Source organism: Sminthopsis crassicaudata, chromosome 3, assembly GCF_048593235.1.
Source record: "Sminthopsis crassicaudata isolate SCR6 chromosome 3, ASM4859323v1, whole genome shotgun sequence".
Lineage (NCBI taxonomy): Eukaryota > Metazoa > Chordata > Mammalia > Dasyuromorphia > Dasyuridae > Sminthopsis > Sminthopsis crassicaudata.
Window position 1 is genome coordinate 327,260,852 of NC_133619.1, and position 21,891 is coordinate 327,282,742.

At 35.9% G+C, this 21,891-nt stretch overlaps 1 protein-coding gene across 2 annotated transcripts in view; it reads right to left on the minus strand.

The window, feature by feature from the left end:
• Positions 1–8,595: 8,595 nt before the first annotated feature.
• The window catches only part of POPDC2 (popeye domain cAMP effector 2), a 29,465-nt gene continuing 16,169 nt past the window's right edge, over positions 8,596–21,891 (minus strand). Inside the window, exons 2-4 of one of the 2 annotated variants that reach the window (XM_074301319.1) lie at positions 21,370–21,478; positions 15,594–15,999; positions 8,596–8,945 (exon numbers count right to left, since the gene is read on the minus strand). In XM_074301319.1, the coding sequence (XP_074157420.1) occupies positions 8,851–8,945; positions 15,594–15,999; positions 21,370–21,478 (610 nt within the window). In that variant the 3' untranslated portion in view covers positions 8,596–8,850. Of the gene's footprint in view, positions 8,946–15,456; positions 16,000–21,369; positions 21,479–21,891 lie in introns of both variants that reach the window. The other variant, XM_074301320.1, reaches the window with a different exon arrangement.

Here is a 21,891-nt window from a genome sequence, read left to right on the forward strand (position 1 = left end):
AAGAAAGAAAGAAAGAAAGAAAGAAAGAAAGAAAGAAAGAAAGAAAGAAAGAAAGAAAGAAAAATTCTTGTAACTCATATAACTAAGTCAAATCCATTTTTGGCCATGTTTAAAAATATATGTTTTATCCTACAGCTCAAGTTTATCACTTTTCCTTTAGAAGATGGATAGTATGCTTCATGATTAATTCCTTGGAATGGTAGTTGTCATTGATTAAATCTTTCAAAATTGTTTATCTTTACAATGTCATTGTATAAATTGTTTCCCCAGTTCTGGTTACTTCACTCTGCATCAGTTTATGAGTCTTCCCAGGTTCCCCTGAAATTATTCCTTTTGTCACAAATGGTATTCCATTACATTCACTTCTTTTCTATTTTTTTTTATAATTATAAATTTTGCTCTTGCCTTAGATAGACATTATCTAGCTTTCTGAATATAGGTGAGAGCTCTAGCTGCTGAAAATGGATAGATTTCTCTGAATTTGGGTAGAAACATATACAATATTACCCTTCCCAAGATGCTTCCCTGTAGTTTTCTGGATGCTATAGTTTCCTCCTGAAATCCCCTGGGCCATTGACAGCCACTCTTTATCCTGCCCCTGTAGACATATAGATCTGGAAGATGACAGGAAGGAAGAAAAAAAAAAAGAGAAAAAGAACTTGGTAAATATCCTGGGCAGGCAAACCTTGGCATGCTAATAACCAATTGCAATGACACTGAAGTAGGGTACCTGAAAGGCTTAACTATGGGCTAGAGAGCCCCTGCTTCCTTCTTCCCTGCTCTCCTGGATTCTATGTTGTCACCATTCAAACTTCTCAACCCTCAGATACAGTATAGACAATTGGAGTATAAACCTTGGGTCCATTTGAGGATGTCTAGCTCAAGGTCTAACCCAGAAAGCCCAGTGCTTTCAAGTAATAGAGGGAAGTGGATAAAACTGTATAAAGACATGTCTGCCCACTTCATAAAACTTCAATGAAACTCAATAACAAGAAACCGATATTAAGATACCAATGGAACATTTCGAGCCAGAGTTTTTAACTTGGGAATAAATGGAGAAATTTCATGAATCTGAATGGAAAATAGTTTATATCTTTATTTTCACTAAAACTTCTAATTGAAATTTACCATTGCCTTCAATTATTTGAAGTCATTTTTCTGAGGAGGGCCCTTAGGTTTCACCAGACTTTGGCAGACTGCCAAAGACTCAAACAGCTTAAAAACCTCTTGTCCTAAGTTACATTCAACTCACTCTACCCATCTTATTCTCTCTGTTTACATTCTCAAATCACACTTAAAGTTGCAGAAGCTCCAGGGGACCGATAACTACCTTATACTTCAATTTGAGGATTGAAGATGGAGAGTGCTAATTAGAATTAATAATCTGCTAATTTCTGGGGAAAAGCTAAAAGACAAGAGTTGCCTTTCTCTGTAGGCAGTGATGATTTCATTTTTTTTTTTACTTTATATGCTTCATGCCTACCTAGCATGAAGGTACCTGGCACATAGCTTATTGATTGATTGTGATTCAAAAGGTAAAAGTTAAGAAAATTTTGTCCCTTCCTGCAAAAAAAAAAAAAAAAAAAAAAAAAAAAAAGAAGGATAAAAAGAGACAATGTGGAATAAAGGGTGATTAAAGAAGCAAACCAGCCAAACCCTGGGGCTGTGAAAGAAATAAAGATATAGATATAGGGAAAGAGAGTGGAAGCAAGAGATCTTTCTAGAGGTTTAACAAATACTGGCAAGGAATCTCCACATGATTTTCTCCTTCCTATTTCTGTTGTTTCCTAGGTAAGACTGGTCCATCTATTCTCATTTCAGAGCTATTATCTGCCAGGACCAGTACCAAGAATATCTTTTTTGGCTTGTGCCATGATGGAACAGTCTAATGTTTTGGGATTCTCTGCCCAAAATTACGCATTTGTCCATGTGTCATCTGGGAGCTACCAAAACCAAAATAAAACTTCCCAAAACATATATAGATTGGATTATAACTGACTTTATAAAATGTGTTTGAAATGTGTAGATTATAATAAAGATACAATGACATGAGGGGATATGATGGGGGACTCTGGATCACTTTTTTTTTTTTTTTAAGAGGGCTGTGATTTCACTGATATGGGGAACTCCCAGTGTGGTAACTCCCTTTATCAATGCAGATCAGCATGTGCTCTGCAAAATAGTTTTAGAAAATTTCATGCTTGGATCACTGAGAGGATTAAGCGACTTGTCAAGATTAATACAGCCAGTACACATCAAAAGGCAAGATTTGAATGCAGGTTTTCTTGGCTCTGATAGCAATTCTCTATGCTGAGCTTTCTTCAAGCAAATTGAGCTGAAACAATTTAGGAGAAAAGACAGAAGAGCTGTGGGGAGAGGAAAGAGGAGAAGAAAGGAAAGAGGAAGCTGGGAGGAAAATTGTCAGTCAATAAGTAGAAAGTTGCTGAAGAGGAAAGAAAGGCCATTTTGCAAAATATTGGAGTTTTCTGGGCTCTACATTTAGGTAAAAGATAGACTGGATTAAGAAAATTTCTGTAAGAAAGTGGGACTGGCCTAAGGGCTGCCTGGAGTCTATCCTGGCTTGAATGGAGGGAGGCAGGAAGGTTGAGAGAAATGAGACAGAAAGGACCTAGTGACCGATAGTGCCAGGGTGAAAGGGAAAGCCCTGGCTTGAACTAAGGGAAAAAGGAAAAAGAGGAACTGGGAAGGAGAACTAGAGATGCCTGTAAAACCCTGTTTTATGTCAAGTTGCTGCAAGTGAGTCATGAGATACCTTGTTCCAGTAATTTACTAGGTGTGGTGCTCTGTACCCTGAGAGGGAAGGAAAGTTGTTTTGTACTTTAGATGACTAAGCAGGGCCTTAAATGGAAGAATATTGCAGAAGAAGAAAAGAGGAGAAAGATACCTTTGAGCACTTGAAAAGGGGACTCTGGAGAATAAATCCTCCACAAGTAACTTTAAAAGAAATGTGTATATAGAATAGTTTGTTTTCTTCAAATCATAGAATCTTGGTGATATGAATAGGTAAATTGCAGATATACAGTATAGTTATAAGAGCAATCTTTATTCAGTTTAATAATGTCTAACTAATCTCTCCTCCTCCTTCTCTTCCTTCTTTTTCTTTTTCTTCTTCTCTTCTTCTTTTTCTTCTCTCTCTCTTTGTCTCTCTTTCTCTCTCCTCTTCTCTCTCCCTTCTTCCCTCACTCTTTCTCTATCTTTTTTCTCTTCTCTTTTTGTCTTTCTCTGTCTCTGTCTTTCTATCTCTCTTTGTCTCTGTCTCTCTCTCATTTGACCTCAACTTGCTTTATTACAACACAATGTTCTTTCTGGGAGTCTGACCTGCAGAGAAATTAGGAGCAAGAGTAGCTGGTATGACCAATAAATGATATATCATGGTTCTAACTAAGAACTGAAAAAAGAATGAAAGGCTGCAAGTTTGAATGGAGTTCACTTTTCCTAGTGTTCCTCAGTAACAATTGCATCCTTTTCTTACTCATTGCTACTGTAGAACCTTGCAATGAAGCTTGAGTATCTCTTGTCTCTTTTGTCTTCACAATGTTGTGGCAGAGTAAACATAGTTCTAAACTTGGAATCAGGAGACCTGATCAGAGCCTATCTTAGACACTTAGCTAGCTGTGTGACAATGGGCAAATTGCTTCACTTTATCTTTAAAGTAGGAATAATAATTCCTGAAGTACCTACCTACCTTTAATTAGAATGAGGAAAGCACTTAGCAAACCTTAAAATACTGACTTACAAAATCTGACTTATTATTTTTCTTTGATGTTATCAGTTGCTGGTACTAGCACCACTGATAGACATTGAAATTTCTTTGCCTTAGTCTGTGAGCTGTTATGACCAAAAGAAAAAAAAAAATTCATTGCCTGTTGGCCATGGACTCCTTGTCCTCTGTCTGTAAATCTTTCCAAACAAAGCTAGGGTAATACTATAGACCAAGATGTTCCCATAAATCATTTCAATCATTCTCTAAATTCTGCACATCCTGATTTCCCCTCCTGGGATCTCTGCACAAGAACCAGCACCAGGCTCTGGAGAGTCTTGATCTCTGATAGCACTATAGACATGGGGCCAACTTATCCCTTATCCCCCAAATGATAATAATTAATAATAGCTAGCATTTTCTAGAACTTTTAAGATTGATAAAATATTTTACAAATATTATCTTATTTTATTTCTCACCAACTCTGGGAGATAAGTGCTATATTATCTCCATCTTACAGGTGGGAAAATAGAGGCAGACAGGTTAAATGTCTTGCCCAAAGTCACACAGCATGTAAGTGAGGATTTAAACTCTGGTTTTCTTGATTACAAATTCAACTACTCCATCTCCTAGTGCAACTTTGTTGCCAAACTCAAATGGGAATTGGATACAAAGAACTAATCTCACAGCCACTATGTTTATACCAATGACCAAAGTGGGTTCCATACCAAGAGAGTCTTGGCTTTGTTCTGACTCTCACTATTCTAAACGCATCACATGATTCACACCTGTTTTCCTCTCCATGTCACCACCTGTATAACCACTTGGGTTGGTTTGCCAGGCCTACTCCACCCCTCATCCAGCAGCTGAGAAATAACCTGACCACTCCTTAATAGCTATAGTGAAGGTAGTAGGGTGCCTTTCTAAATTGGTAGAACATGCCAGATATCTTGTTCTATTGATATAACTTTTCAGAATACAGGATCACCCTCACACAAAGATAAGCTAGGATTTTATGTTAGTAAAAAGAACACAATTATTTTCAAGAGCTGAAAAATATTACTATAAAAATCCTATTCAACTCAACTCCCCTCAAAAAACCATTTTTAAATGTCTACTATGTTTTAAGACACTGAACTCAAATTAAAAGGGTATGTGCATGCAAAGCTCTACAACAGACATCTTATTTGCTAATAGCTACAGTTTATTTGCTATTCTTCAGCCCTCTGGATACGTGTGGGACCCTATAGGAAGCAATGACACAAGTTATAAAAAGTAGAGACTCATAATGTGATTCATCTTTTCCTTCCCCCTTTCTTCCACATTCAATCAGATTCCTATATCTGTGGATTCTTAATAAGTCACTTTTATATAGTATTTTAATGTTTACCCCCACAGTAATCCTATGAAGTAGTCAATGCAAGTTTAATTATATCTATTTTATAACTGAGGGAACTGAGGCTCAGAGGGGATGAATTATTTGCTCATCATAGCCCACCTACAAAGTTTAAGAATCTGGAGATGAATCCAGGCCTTCTATTCTTAAGATTAGTTCTCTTTTAACTATATCACACTAATTTCACAATGCATCCTGGATTGTTTCCTGCATTTTCATTCCTGCTGAAATCCTTCCTAGACTTTTTGGTCTCACTCCTGTAGCCTCATTATTAGTCCCCTAATTAGTTATCTTCACTTTCTTTTCCCTTTCGTTAATCCTACATTTACTGGTACAAACTTTTGAAAGTATCAATTAATTATGACACTTTGTTGCTCAGAAGCTTTCAATGGCTCCCTATTATCTTCTCCCAATAATGTCAAACTCCTTACTATTCAAGGTTTACCACAAAATTATCCCACCCTTTCTTTCCATCCTTATCTCCCTCTACTACCATATATGAATTCTATGTTCCGCCTAAATTGGACAACTTGTCATGCTCTGAAATATTCTATGCTACTTTTAAGGTCTTTGATAATGTAATTTCCTATCTCATCCTGCCCCATCTTTGACCATCAAACATTTTTCCTATACTTCAAGTCTCAACTCAAATGCCACCTTTTCCATAAAGATTTCCCTCCCCCAAAAAAATTATAGCCAGTTATTTCCTATATTATTTCTAAAATATATAAAGAACTGTGTCAAATTTATAAGAATACAAAATATTCTTGAATTGACTAATGGTCAGAGTCTATAAACAATTTTCAGATAAGGAAATTAAACCCATCTATAGTCATATGAAAGATTACTTTAAATCACTATTGATTAGAAAAATGTAAATTAAAATACTTCATACCTCTTAGATTGTCTAAGATGATAGGAAAAGATAATGATAAATATGGGAAAACTGAGATATTAATGCATTGCTGATGGAGTTGTGAACTGATTCAACCATTCTGGAGAGCAATTTGGAACTGTGCTCAAAGGACTAAAAAAAGTGTGTATATCCTTTGATTCAGCAGTGTCACTATTGGACCTGTATCCCAAAGGAATTTAAAAAGAGGGAAAAGGACCCACATGCACAAAAAGTATTTGTGGCAGCTCTTTTTGTTCTAGCAAAAAATTGGAAAATAAGTAGATGCCCATCAGTTGGGGAATGGCTGAATAAGTTATGGGATATGAAAATAATGGAATTTTATTGTTCTGTAAAAAATTATGAACAGGCTGATTTTAAAAAAACCTGGAAAGATTTATATGAATTGATGCTGAGCAAAACAAGAAGAACTAGAAAAACATTGTATACAGCAACAGCAAGATTGTGCAATGATCAATTATAATGGACTTGCTTCTTCTCAGAGGTTCAGTGATCCAATGCAATTCCAATAAACTTGGAATGGAAAACACCATTCAAATATAGAGAGAACTATGGAGACTGAATGTAAATCAACACATGCTATGTTCACTTTTTTTTCTTCTGTTTTTTTTTTCCTCTCATGGTTTTTCCCTTTTCTTGTGATTTTTCTCTCCCAACATGATTCATAAGGAAATATATTTTTTTTAAAAAATGAATGTGCATAAATAATTTTAAAATTGTTTCTATATATAACTGGGGAAAATTAAAAATTAAAAAAAATTTTTCCCTGACCATACCAGATGAAAATAATCCCCTCTCCATTGAACACCTATATAACATCTTGTTTTTACCATTTATAAGATTCATCACAAATGGACTTATACTAATCATTTGTGCTTATATTTGACATTTCTCTAAAGGCTCTATTAAAGGTGATTCTTTGTATATTTGTTTGAATATAGGAAATTCTTAATATAATGTCTATTAAATGGATGAGAATAATCAGCCAGTATTTGAATCAGATTTTGAATATATGTTTTGGGCACATATTGAAGAAATTAAATATTATGATCATTTCTGAGACCCAGGGTTTGGCAAACATGTGACAAAAGTAATACCAGTATGGCCAGGCTAGGACATTATATGAAGCAGGGGGAGATTTTCTTTGGTGCACTTTGTCTGCTCTATACAATTGTGATTCCACTGTCCACAACCTTAGTTACATCTCACCATCTTATTATAGAGTTCCACTGTCTCACTTTAATTAGTAGCAGTGGTTTTAAGGGATGGACATGCAAATGAAGCCTTGAACTCTCTAATATGTGAGAGAAGGGACTAAGCAGTCTTGACCTTTTCCTACTATCCCTTCTCTCTTCCTCTAGCAAGTTCAACACTTCTCCCCTCACTCCACTATAGGGCCCAAGCTCTCCTTTCATTGTGAAGAACTGTATTCCTGATAGCACCCGAAATTTATGGCATCATATATCAGTGCTTTCTTACTCCCCATCTGCCTCCTGACCAAAACTAAGACCAGACAAATGGAACTTTGTCCCTGGGTGCCAACATTTTGAAGAGGACAGTTTCAGATCTTATACTGTTTAAAAACTAAGCTTAACAAATAATTAACTTAGTTAACAAAAATAATTGGTTAAAATATGAAGCAATCCAGTTGGTAGCTTCTCCTCCGAGCAGATACACTTCACTTTAGTTCCTAACTAGCCTAATTCTGCTTCCTTACCAATGGAGGCCTCATTTTATGCTGCTCCTTTCTCCCTGACTCCTACCCTGAGTTGCAGGTAGCACAGTTAAATAGATTGCCAGGCCTGGAATTCAGAAAACCTAAATTTGAATGTAGCCTCAGATACTCCCTAGCTGTGTAAGTCTGGCTAAGTAACTTAATCACTGCCTCAGTTTCATCAACTGTAAAATGAAGAAAATAAAATATGATTCCCTTCTAAAATATACTTAAGTCACTGAAGATTGTACTGTTTATCTAATAACAAAAATGCAAGGGGAAAAAAAGGATTAAGAGGAATACCCTAAAAAGTTGTATTCCTGATGGAGTTTAAAATATTCTGAGAATAAAATAAACAGTGAAATTTTTTAAAAATATAGCATTTTCCTCCCAGGGGAGGATCAAATGACATAATATTTATAAAGCACTTTGCAAAGTATGCTGTGGTCATTCAGTCATATTTGACTTTTCATGACCCTGGTTAGCATTTTCTTGGCAAAGATACAGGAATGATTTGTCATTTCCTTCTCCAGTGGTAAGGTTAAGTGACTTGCCCCGAATCATAACTAGTGAGTGTCTATGGCTCGATTTGAATTCAGATCATCCTAGCTCTATCCTCATGCTTTAGCCACAGAGCCACCCAGCTGCCTCTATATAATAGCTATTTATAAATGCTTATTTCCTTTCTTTCATCCGTTTCTAAATCAAAAAATCATAACAGCTTAGACCTTACAAAGACCTTGGGGATAAATCTATACAAATCATTTGTTTTATTGGTTGGCCTGGAAAGATCAGGTGATTTGCACAAAGTTAGACAGCAAGACACAATGAATCAGGACTTCTTAGACAAATTAATTACATAGTACCTTCTAGGCATTTTAATTAAATGACCCACAATGAAGGAATGGGAAATACAAAATGGCACACGTGGAGATCACTGTGGTATCACACAGGTGCAGAAGTCTTATGTGTCCCAAAGACAGGTGCTTGTGAGGAACTTGGTGCATGAGAATTCAGGAGATCAAGTTCATTGGAGGTCTCCTTGTGAATACAATCTTGTGCAGAGAGTGGGGCTGGTCATTGCAACAGGCGTTACCAGTTGATCCCTAAAGTTCAGGGGTATGTGTTGGAGCCAAAGGAGCTTGTCCCTTTGAGCATTTGGCTTTAATGTGAGGACGATTGCTTAGAGGACTTCCAGAAGCTGGGGGAGAGAGAAAGAGAGAGAGAGAGAGAGAGAGAGAGAGAGAGAGAGAGAGAGAGAGAGAGAGACAGAGAGAGAGAGAAAGAGAGACAGAGAGAGAGAGAAAGAGAGAGAGAGAGAGAGAGAATTCAGAATTCTTTTAATGCTATGAATACCCCATAAAAGAAAAAAAAAATTAGACTTTTCTGGTGTGAAGGACAAAAATTTTACTTGGATTTTCCAGATTTCAGGGTACCATGTCATAACCCCCATGATGTGGAAGGGATAATTGTACTTGACTTAGCTTTGCATATATGATGCCTCTAGTTAGTAAAATGGTTCATAAAATTTTAACTATTATTTTACTATTATTACCATTATTATATTACTATTATTATTATTAATACTATTATATTATTAAAGAACTATAACCATAATTAGTTTCAAATCCTATGGTACTGAGGGTTTGTTGTTGTTCCTACTAAGGAATAGATATTTGAACTGTACAGTAAACTTTGGGTTATCTGAATGCTAATTATCCATTTTTAGCTTGCCTAGGTTTCTCACTTTTGCTTCTCCAATATTCTTGCCAAATGATCTACAGTAAGATGGAGTAGGGTGGCTAGATTTTCCAGTAACAACTCAGGCTTTTCCAAACTGAACTTCATCTTTCCCCTAAAACTTTTTCTATCTGACTTCCCTATTTCAATTAATGGTACTATCATCTTCTCAACTCAACTAGGCTAGAAATCTTCAGAGTCATCTTTGATTTTTTAATGTCACCTCTCCAATTAGCCATCAAATTCTCCAATTAGCCACAGGGGGTAATCTATCCCCCCTTTACTCATTATGGAAAGCATCATGATCTGAGTTGGAACATAGGCTAGCAATTGGAAGCACTTATAGAAAGTATTCTATATGGATGAATCAAGAACCAGAAACCTTGAAGTTCAAGTCCAGCCTCAGATGCTTAATAATACTGTGACCCTGGACAAATCATTTAACTCCCCCAAGCCTCAGTTTCCTCAACTTTACTAGCTGTGTAGTCCTAGTCAAGTAAATTCACTACACTAAATGTTAGTTTCCTCATCTGTAAAATGGGAATAATAATAATAGCACACACCTCCCAGGATTGTTGCAACAATCAAATTAGATAATATTTGTAGAGCACTTTGCAAACTTTAAATAAATATTACATAAATGCTATTATAGTTATTACTATGGGACAATGGGCATTCTTTTATATATATTTCCCCCCATGAAGATAGACCAAATTTTTTTATCTTATTTAGGAATATGCTGCAATATCCTGGGGCTGAAAGTAATTAATTTGATATCTGCATGTGCATGCATATACACACATATATGTATGAGTAGCTATAAATATATAATACATATTGTATCATATAATCTCATTAAATATACACATAAATATATATCTATATATGTATACATAGACATATATATTGATAAATATGTATATGTGTATATATGTATGTATATAGCAACACATGCATTGATAAATGTATTGTATATAAAATCATTACTATAATATAGAGACATGTATATATGTATATAATAAATATGTTTTACATACACATATCCTTTGTGTTTGAGTCCTGATTGACTCAGAATGAATGTAAATAGCAATCATTTCTGCTTTGACCAGAAACCCTGAGGGTCTTCCTCATCTAAATTTGTTTATTTATTTATTTAAATTTTGGGGTTTTTTGGACTACATGAAAGAGATTTTTGTCTCAATTGCTACCTAGCCTTAATCACTGATTGGGTGCTGCCTTAGTCTGAGACCTGTTGAAGATCTTAGCTTAAGAAAGTTTAGGTCTCCTACTGCATCCAGGACCATCTTCAGAAGTCCTGATCTGGACCCAGATGACTCTGGAGGGAAAAGGGAGGCAGGTGACCTTGCTCAGCCCCATTTTGCCCCAGTTGCATGTCATGGCATCACTTCCTGATGTCATGGTTCTCTTTAAGAACAAAAGACAAACAATAATACAAACACACACACATGCACAATACATCTTTTATGTGTATCTTTGTCTTAAATTCAAAGAATATTAAAGTATATGGTGATTTAATTTGGAGAGTCTTATTGGTCTCCCTCTCATGAGTAGTAATTCTCACTGGACTATATTTGTATACTAACAAAGAAAGCTCAAAACTTGAATAAAATTGCCAAAAATACCATTAGCAGCTTGCTATTCAGCCTCAGTTTCCTTAAGTTTAACATGAAGGAATAAGACACTATGACCTCTAAAGTCCCTTCAAGTGCTGAAGCTCTGAATTTTGTTTTGTAGATACCAAATGAATGTATATCATATAGCAGTATATGTTCCTAGAGCTACATGTGGTAGATCTTCTTCTGAAGTTATAAAAAAAGATAAATATGAAAGAGAAAATTTTAGACAGGACAACATTAATGAGAGGGCAAGACTGGGGATTTTGAAGCTTTGTTTTAGAAACCTTAGTTGATGTCAGGGAGTCCTAAGTATTCCTAAGTTTGAATCAACTGTAAAATGATCCTAACAGGTGCAGGATGATTGGGAATCCCAGTCACCATGGGAGGGGGACATTCCAAGGTCACTAGATCATATTTAGTGACATGAAGAACAGCACGTTGTAATGGAGAAAAACCCTGTGCTAGCCCAAGTTCAGCCATTGAATGAATCACTATAAGAAACAGAAAATTCACTTAATTATTCTGTGTATTTGTTCTTATAAAAATGAAGTAATTATAATAGTAAGTTATATTAATAGTACATATCATATTAATACTTTATAACATCACAGCAATAGTGATATATTATAATAGCATATTAATAATATAATGTATTATGCTAATAGCATATTAATATATAATATATTATGTTACTAGCATATGAATAATATATATTATGTTAATGATTACATTAATAATATTGTTGTGTTGATAGTATATTAATACTATATTTACTAATATATACTAATACATAATTTTGTAATAAGGATTATATTATATACTATTATATATTATATCAATAGCATGTATTTAGTATTTTTTAATTTGTAAAGCACTTTATACATATTATCTCATTTGATTCCCTAAAGAAGCCTGTGAGATGAACTCTGTTATTATCCCATTTTAAAGATGAGGAAACTAAGATTAAGAGTGATTAAATAATTTGCCTAAGGTCACACAGTTGGTAAATGTCTGAGGTAGGATTTGAATTCAAGTCTTTCCAGTTCCAACATTCCATTACCCAGGAGCCTCTATGATGACTATCTCTCACCACTTCAAAGGGATATTTGAATTTTAGAGTTGAAGAAGTCTTGAGAAACTAACTAATCTGGCACTCATATTCAAAAGGAAAACCCTGAAACCTTAAGAAAGGATGACCCTTAAAAAAAAATGGCAGCAATTAGGTGGTATAATGGATAGAGGGCTACCACTGGAATCAGGAGTAACTGTGTCTAAATCAGCTGCAAACATTTGGTACTTAATAGGTGTGTGATCCTGGCCAAGTCACTTAACTCTGATTTCCTTGCCCAACGAGGAAAAATAAAGAAAAGACTTTTTCAAATCCACACAGTTGGAATTGCCAGAGCTTTTCTTTTGTTTTCCTGATTCTAAATTTAGTGTTCTTTCTATTTCATCATTCTTGTTTTAAAAGACAACATGGTCACTACAGAAGGGTAATGGAGAAGAACAATAAGAAATATTGAGCAGGAACAGAATGGGAGGATGGGAGAAAGAGCCTCTGAGTGGGTCTAAGGTGGTCATCGAAGTGAGACAAGCTTCAGGACTTGTTACTTAACTAAGCCTATTGCATCTAGCTCTTTTGTAGTATATACTACATTGCATTTTATACCAAAAAACAAAATTTATAATTTTAAGGAACTTCAAAGATCACCTTGTCCAAAACCCTCATTTTGCCAATGAATTAGAAAGGTTAATTTATTTGTCTAAGGTCTCACAGTTATTAAGTAGCCAGACTGAGACTTGAATTCAAGCCCTACATCTCCAAACTTTTGCCCAGTTTTTCACTCTGTCTCTCCTCTATAATTCTCCTGCTCATTCTACAATAATTAACAGCTTCAGTGATCATTATTTATGCAAAAGGTATCATATTGCTCTCATTTTGAAGTCTTGCATCAAAGGAAACAGAGCAGAGACTTCTGAGCAGAAAAGCAGGGGGACAGAATTTTTATAACTGGAGGGGAGAGTATTTTATGTAAAGGGAATTAAGAGAGTGAAAGGACAGAGATGAGATGGCCTTGATCATCCCACCCTGATCAGAGTGAAAGATGTGTGCTGGCAATTGATGGGAAATGAGATTGGAGGGGCGAGATGGAGTTAGCTAATGGAGGGCCTTTAGAGTTGGGTAAAGAAACTTATTTAGAAAAGACTACTGTCTTATGTGGGATGTGAGAGCTCAAAAGATTTGACTTAAATTTTCCATGTGAGCATTTTACACCTTAGAAATTGGTGAATGCTACCAATCGGGGTTTGATTTATTGGTTTGTGGATTTTATTATCTAGTCTTAAGAAAGTGATGGGGAATGTTAGTAATGGTAATTAAACTTAAAAATGTATCTTGCTTTCAGAGGTCCATTTCCTTCCTAGTTCTCCCCCAGCTCATTGTTAAACTTTTACCAAGATACCCCTATTAATAAGCAATGAGGAGTCTTATGTGACCCTGGACCAATTTTAATGGACCTCAGTTTCCTCATTATTAATATGAGAGGGCTGGATTAGATTGTCAGCAAAGTCTCCTCTAGCACTTTGTAATTCTACATTTATTCAAAAGTGTCTTCCTGGGAGATGTTTGTTCTCTGCATCAAATGCAATGGGATTTTCCTCAGGAAGAGCCAGGCAAGGTCTGGTCAAGATTAGGTAGAGTCCCTTAGGGAAGTATGGTAGTCTTGTGAGAGACCACTGCGGGAAAATAAGCCAGCAAGTCTCTGGAATTCATTCATCGGGAGCTTTTTGGGCGCTGACCGACTAAGAGAGGAAATCCCATGAGCAGCCCCAAGCAGTAGGAGATTCATTTAAGGAAGTGCATCCGGGGTCACCTTTTTAGGTGTGGTTTTCTAGGGGAATGCCGTCTTCTGGAATATCTCAATCACTAACAAGAGGATCTCTTCAAGGGGATGTCTGCTTCCTTCCTGAGGGCAGAGCCTGGCTCAGTCTTTGACAGTAAATTAGTCCAGTTTTTTGGATCCTTCGTGGGATGGGCATTTCCCAATTATAGAGAGCACCTACATCCTCCCAGCCCCAGCCCCAGGGGACTTTTAGCATATTTCCAGCATCGTCTAACAGCCAATAAGACAAGCTGCCTAAAATTAATGTTGTCACCTTTTTTGATGTGAACACCACAAACGAAACAGCTAACAGCAGTATCTAATGTTTAGCACAATTTTGCAAGCCAGTCCACACAAGTGGACCCATAAACATAGGGATGGGAGAGCAACACCAGTAATTTTAGTAGTGTAGAGATGAGGAAACTCCCTCTCCCTGTGCAGGTCAGAAATATAGTCTTGGTGACCTAAAGAACTCAGAAGTTCTTGATTAGGTGACTTAATGAAGGTGACTTGATTAGGGTCACAATCAGAGACAGGTCTTTAACCAGGTGTTCCTAGCTGCAAGACTTGATCTACTACATCACATTATAAATTACATACACATACACATATATTTTACATGCAAATACTATGTATACACACATCACATACTTATGTGTGTATACACATATATGTGTATGCATATATATAAATCACATACACATATACATAAACTATGCATGTGTCCATAGAAATAGATTTCTAATACTATACCATATCATAAATCACAAAGACATACACACATGTTTCACATACAAATAACAATACACATAATATACATGTGTAGATGCACGTGTGGTATGTGATATAAATCACAAGCATCTGCATGCATATAAGTTACTCAATACTGACTACATTAATTATGTATATATACATAGAAACAGATTTACAACACTACACAACACTATAAATTACATATACATATGTTCTACATACACACATAAATAATATACATATCTATAAGTCACAAACATACGGAATATGGCAAGTGTATTATAAATATGTATGTTTATAGATGAATGTATACACTTGACATATACATATTTGCATGCACACATTTACATGCACAAGCATACAAATTACACACATACAAAATATACAATGGGTTGTGTATGTATGTGTGCATCTGTGTATGTATAAATATATTTCATTCTTTAACGAAGACAAAGTTAGTGAACATCCACATAGCATACATTATGAGTATATTACTATAAGCAAAATTGGGTTAGGGTCTCTAAATTAGGGTGTCTATTTTGAAACTGGCATTTCTAAGGAAAAAAACTTTTTAGATCATTTGGGCTTGGTCCTTGAAAGCAAAACTAATGCTAAGCTCTTCATAGACGCATGCACCAGCCATCTGCAAACCACAGGCATGATTAGAAGTGCCCCCTTCCTTGGGTGGGCATGTACTTACACTGGGGTCTTAAACCAGATGGCTGTGCCCTTGTTAGAACTTCCCTCATCTCATATACTCCCCTTCACTCCCATAATCCATAAATGATCCTGGCAACTCTGCAAAATCTTCCAACACAAGACTGGTAGAGTCCTCACCCAAGTTATCACTGCCAAGCCGAGACGCCCTGGCTGGGGCGGGAGGTACAGTTGGGGCAGCAGAAACTGGAGGAGAGGGGAGGGAGGGAGCTTTCTGCACTCCCACAGACAGAGGGTGAAGAGGGAGGACTGGCTCCTTGCTTTCCTCGGCCTCCTTCTCGGCTTCAGGCTCTGAGGAAGAGGAAGTCGGACCTAGGACATGATAGAGGCTGGGAAGGCGGATGTCAAAACGCAAGCCGAACTTGGCAAAGAGCTTGTCATTGAGGGCGTACAGCTTCTCCGAGATGTCGTAGCCGAGGAGGGCTGAAAACAGGCGGGAGATGTAGCGCTCTTTGTCCAAGAGGTGGTAGAGGGGCTTCCGTGGCCAACAAACGTAGGTGCAGTCTGTCTCAGCAGTCAGAGTGACCTGAGGAAGGGTATTGCAAGAAGAGAACATTAGGCTGGGAATTTCCTGGTGCTACTGATAAATTATTTTAGATGAAGATGATGTGTGTTGAATTAATTTCCCCATTGTTTTAAAATTTATTACGTGCCTACTATGTGTCAGGAAATATTCAATGCAAAAGAGACAAGAGATAGGATCTGCCTTCAGAAAACTTATAATCCATTGGGGGAGGCAACATGTAAATAAATATATAGAATGTTTTCTGACACTATTGCAGCGACATAACACCTGGACTATTGCAATAGACTCCCAATTGGTCTTCTGGCTACAAGTCTCTCCCCACTCCAATCCCATCCTCCACTCAGCTACCAAAGTGATCTTCCAAAATGCAGGTCTGACCATGTCACTGCCCTATTCAATAACTCCAAAGATTCCCTACTACCTCCAGGATCAAAAAGAAAATTCTCTATCTTTTAACATTTTTCATAATTGATTCATTCATATTTTTTCAATTTTCTTATATCTTACTGCCCTCAAATTTCTCTGCAATTCAGTGATTCTAACTCCAGACTGTTCTTCACAAACATATCAAGCCACTTCCTGACTCCAGGTATTTTCCTTTTGTCCATCATGCTGTTCCCTTTTCATCTCTTCCTCCTATCTTGCTTTAAATGCCAGCTAAAATCCCACTTTCTACAAGAAGCCTTTCCTTAATTCCCCTTAATACTAGAGCCTTCCCTCTATTTACCACCCCTAATTAATCTTATGCATAGATTATTTGTACAAAGTTGTTTGCATGGTGTCTCCCAGGAGATTGTACTTTGCCTTTCTTTGTATTTCTAGCAATTAACATTGGCTGGCACAGAATAGGCAATATATTCTTGGTAAAGTAGGGGGAATAATTAGTTTTTATACAATGCCTGTGCCTGACTTGATTTTATTAAATCAAGTCACATGTGTTAAAGTGAATTAGATTCAAAGCTTTAAGTCTAATAATGTTTAGGAGATACATGTTTTACTGGGAAACTTAGTGGATTAAGTAACTGAGCCTGATTCCAGGAGACTCATCTTTCTGAGTTCAAAATATATAACCCTGGCTTCAGACACTAAATGTGTGTCCCTGGACAAGTTTGCCCCAATTTCCTCATCTGTAAAATGATCTGGAGAAGGAAATGAAAAAAAGCACCAATAATTTTGCCAAGGAAACCCTAAGTGGACTGAGTTGAATATGAAAAAAACAATTGAACAACAAAAACATTTTAAACCTTGTCTAGGGGTACTAAACATTTTTTGTCCTAGGAATTGCCTGTAGTGCTTCTTAGTCTGTTTGCAAATATGTGTCATCATGGAAAGCAGAAGCATTGATCCAAGAACATAAGTTTAGGCCAATCTTCTAAGCTTGAACTTAAAAAACAAACAAAACAAAACAAAACAAAACAAAACAAAAAAAAAAAAAAAAAACCTTTTTACACATCTTTTAAAAAATATTTCATCTTTCCCCAATTACACATAAAAACAATATTTTATTTTTTTGTTCTAAATTCTCTGCTTCCTTCCCTCCTCTACTCCCAATTTTGAGAAGGCAAGCAACTTGATATAGGTTATACATATACAATCATGCAAAACATATTTTCATGTTCCAAACTTGAACATCTACATATAGCAGATATGTACATTAAAAATAGCTCATAGTTAGAATATTTCATGTTTTATAAAAGACTTTCTTAACAACAACAGCCTTAAGACAAATAGCATGGAAATTATTTTTATTTTACAGATCAATCAACAAACATTTATAAAGAGCTTATTATTATTATTATTATTATCATACACTGTGCTAAGTATTTGGATCTCAATGAGAAAAAAAACCCTGATTTCAAAGACTTTATATTCTGGGGAGTTAAGACATATGTGTATGAAAACACGTATACTCTTGTATAATAGATAAAAGAAGGTAATTTGGGGGAGGAAGGCACTAGCAGGTGTATGGTTGGCAAGAGATCAGGAAAGGCTTTATGTAGAAAGTAAATTAATTTTAAAAAGCAACATGAAATAGATGTGGTAAAGGTAAAAACAATAAAAGTTGGCAACTGCTTGGGAATGTGGAAGGCCAGGATGACTATGAGATTATGAATCTGCAGACCCTAAGGATAGTGTGGTGTACTTTAATACAAGGGGATTGGGCAACTCTGAGGCTCCATCTCACACTCATTATTCTAAATTATCTCACACTTTGTACTCTAAAGATATCAAAGAAAGAAAATAGCATCAGTATGGTAAGCCTTCAGTAAGGGAGGAAGAGGAGAGAGAGAAAAACAGCAGGCTGTCTAAGGAGAACCAAGTTACCTAGATTATAAATGGATCAAGTCAAACTGATTGGAATTAGGCCCATGAGTAGCCATTGTTCTTTCAGCCTGGGTAAGATAAGAAATGGATTATCTCTTTCTGTTTTTTATTTTTTTTAATTTAAAATTTTAATTTTAAAAATAAAAAATGTTTATTACACAAACAGCTTGATTATGTTTATTAAGGAGATTCAATATGAAAAAATGTAATGAGAATAACCAACTTTTTCTAGGAATTTAATTGTGAAAATAAGGAGAAACAAGATGTTTAGACAAGAAAATCATAATTTACAGAGATTAAGTGACTTAACTAGGGTTATATAGCTAGTATGAGCGAGCTAGGAGTCTATCCAGGTCTTCTGACTGTAAGACCACAATATACCACCCTGTTTTTCACTTATAAAATAATTTCCTCAAGCTATCTCCATTCATTACCTCTACTCCTTTCACTCCTTTTTCAACCCCGTAAAGTCAGTAACACAAACACTGTCACCCCCATTTTACAGATAAGAAAACTAAGTCTCACAATTGTGGCAGAGTAAGGGGCAGATCTGGCACCCAAACTTAGCTCTTTTTATTCCAAGCCTAGTAAAACTTTCTCTATACCTTCTGCTTCTTAAATTTACAGAGTAAACATTTATACTTAATAAACGTTTGCTGAATGAGTGAGCTTTCAGTCTAAATGGATCACATCTATTTTATGACAGTCCGTTGTTGCTCACACAAATCCCAGCCTTTTCCTACAAGGCAGGGACCTAGGGGCTATCTGTGAAGAAGATGGTTCCATGTCTATCAATATCTCTGAGGTCCACTGTGTTCTTCAATTTCTTCAAGCCAATCAACCCACTGTCCCCTCCACTGGGATTGGGAAAACAAAAAATTCTGCTCCAGCATTGCTAGTCATAGGAGTTAGGTGGCAAGTAAATCGAGCACTAAATTGTAAGGAAGATCTGAGTTCAAATCTTTCTCAGATTTGAGTAAATCAGTTTATCTTACAGAACTCCATCTATAAAATGTAGATAATAATAGCTACTTGTGAAGGTCAGGGCTAGCTTCTCTGAAGGGCTCAGAAATAAATCCTTGCCCCACATTGAGCGCCAAAATGTAATGTCCTGTAGTCTCTCAATTGTTAATCGTTCTCTGCAAGGAGGTTTCTTGTCTGTATAATCCTTTCCTCTGTGAGCAGGTTTCTTGGGAGGCTTCTGGAGCCTTCCCCTCCAAAAGTGTGGATTGCTGGACTTGCGAATCCACGGGACGTCTTCTTTTTGACTCAATCTAGACTGCCGTCCCAACTCAATGTCCCAGTCTAGACTGCTCTTCAGACTCAATGTTGCCTTCTTTTATCCTCGAAGAGAATGGGCTTGTGAAAACTCCTATAGCCAATGAACTTGCTCCTTTTAAAGGTTTGAACTAAAGGTGTGAATTCTGAGCTAGAGAATTCTTTAGACAACCTGAGTTAGCACGTTGTAATCCTAACATCTACTACTTCTCAGAGTCCTTGTGAAGACCAAATGAGACAGAAGTACTATCTGATACAAAGTGCCATCTGCATCCAGAGAGAGAACTATGGAGGCAAAGTGTGGATTAAAGCATGGTATTTCACCTTTTGGGGGGGTGGTAGTTGCTGTTTGTTTGCTTGTTTTTTTTTTCTTTCTTGTGGTATTTTCCCCTTTTATCTGATTTTTCTTGCACAGCATAATGAATGTGGAAATATGGGAATTTAGAAGAATTGCACATTCAATAAAAAGGCTATTGTATGTGAAATTGCAAATCTCTTATGTCTTTCCAATATATAACAAAATTATCATGTAATTCTTTTTTTCTTTTTCCCCTACCTCCCACCCTAGAGATGGCTACCATTAGACACAAATAGGTATAAACATACATACATACATACACAAATATGTAATATATATACCATATAAATATATAAATATACAAATGTATCTTTTCTATATGATTTTTCATTTCAATAATTTTAGCCTGATCCATTGCCATTCTATATTCATATCTTCTCTATCATTGTTATTGTTGACGCATGACCAAGAGGATTCGCTAAAGTTAAGTTCACCATGAAAAATAGTTGTCTAGTTAAGTAGTTTACTCATTTTTTATATAGTTATGCTTGTGTCTTCCAATTGAAATTTTCCCAAAATACAGTTTGTAGGATAATCAATGTATATTTTGAATACTATTCTCAATAAATATACTGTATTGCTCATAAAAAAAGAATTGCACTTTAATTTATATTGGATTATATGCTGTCTTGGAGCTGAAGGACAGAAGGAGAAAAATTTGGAACACAAGGTTTTGCAAAGCCTTTTCATATATTTAGAAAAATAAAATATCGGGGGGAAAAAGAAGTGCTATTTGAGAAGACAAGAGTAAAATCTTTATCTTTATATCAATCAACAAGCATATATTAAGCATCTTCTATTTACCAAGCATCACATTAGATGCGGGGGAATATAAAATAAAAATGAAACAAAGAATTTACATTCTATTAGGGAAAAAATACACACAGCTGTAAGTTGTATGCAAAAAAAAATAATAAAATACAAGGTAATGGTGAGGAATGAATGGGATGAAGAAAAGCTTTCTATAGAAGGTAGCATCTAAGATTTCACAAATATCTCATTTGATCCTCACAAGAATCCTGGGATGTTGGTGCTAGGTGCTGTTATTATTCCCATTTTAGATGAGGAAACTGAGGCACAGAAAAGTTAAATGAGGTATTATTTTTTTTTATTGGTCTTCAAGTCCAACCCTGCAGCTCCCAATGACCATAATATTTGTCTGTGTTTCTCTCATTCTCATGCGTGAGATCACACAGATATTGAGCATTTAAGACAGGATTGGACCCTAAGTGTTCCTGACTCCAAATGTTCTATGTAGTACACCATGTAGCCTCTTTAGTAAATGCTTAACAAGTGCTCTCTCATTCATTCATTCATTCATCTGTTCTTCATTCAAACAGCCAATCAGCCAATCTAAAGATTAATTTAGGTTATTCCATAGCAACCATTCCAAAAAGCCTCTAACTTACCTGGAATATCCCTTCCTCAGAGGGTTGCAATGATTCCCACTCTGGGGAGTCCATGAACTGGTAGGGGAAGATATAATGCAGAAACTGTCCATCCTGGCTCACACGAATCCTGAAGAATAGAGAGAACATAGGAATGAAGAAATCCAAATTCTAGTCCCAGCCAATTAGTTGTACAACTTTGGGCAATTCACTTAAACCTCAGTTCTGTCATTTGTAAAAATTGCAAAGGAAAGGAAAAATAGATGATAATTAACATTTTTTAGTGTTTTGAAATTTGTAAAATATTCTGTATTCTTATCTCATTTGAGATAAAAAAAAATAATATATTCCCACAAGCCTGTGGGAATATATTATTGTCCTTATTTTACTATTAGAAAACTAGCTTCAAGAAGGTAAGAGTACTTCCCTATGATCACTCAGAATAAGTGTTAAGAGCAATATCCAAATTCAGCACCACATCTACCTGTTGTTCCTCATGTCCAAATCTCCATGATCCTATGTACTAACAAACACTAATACTGT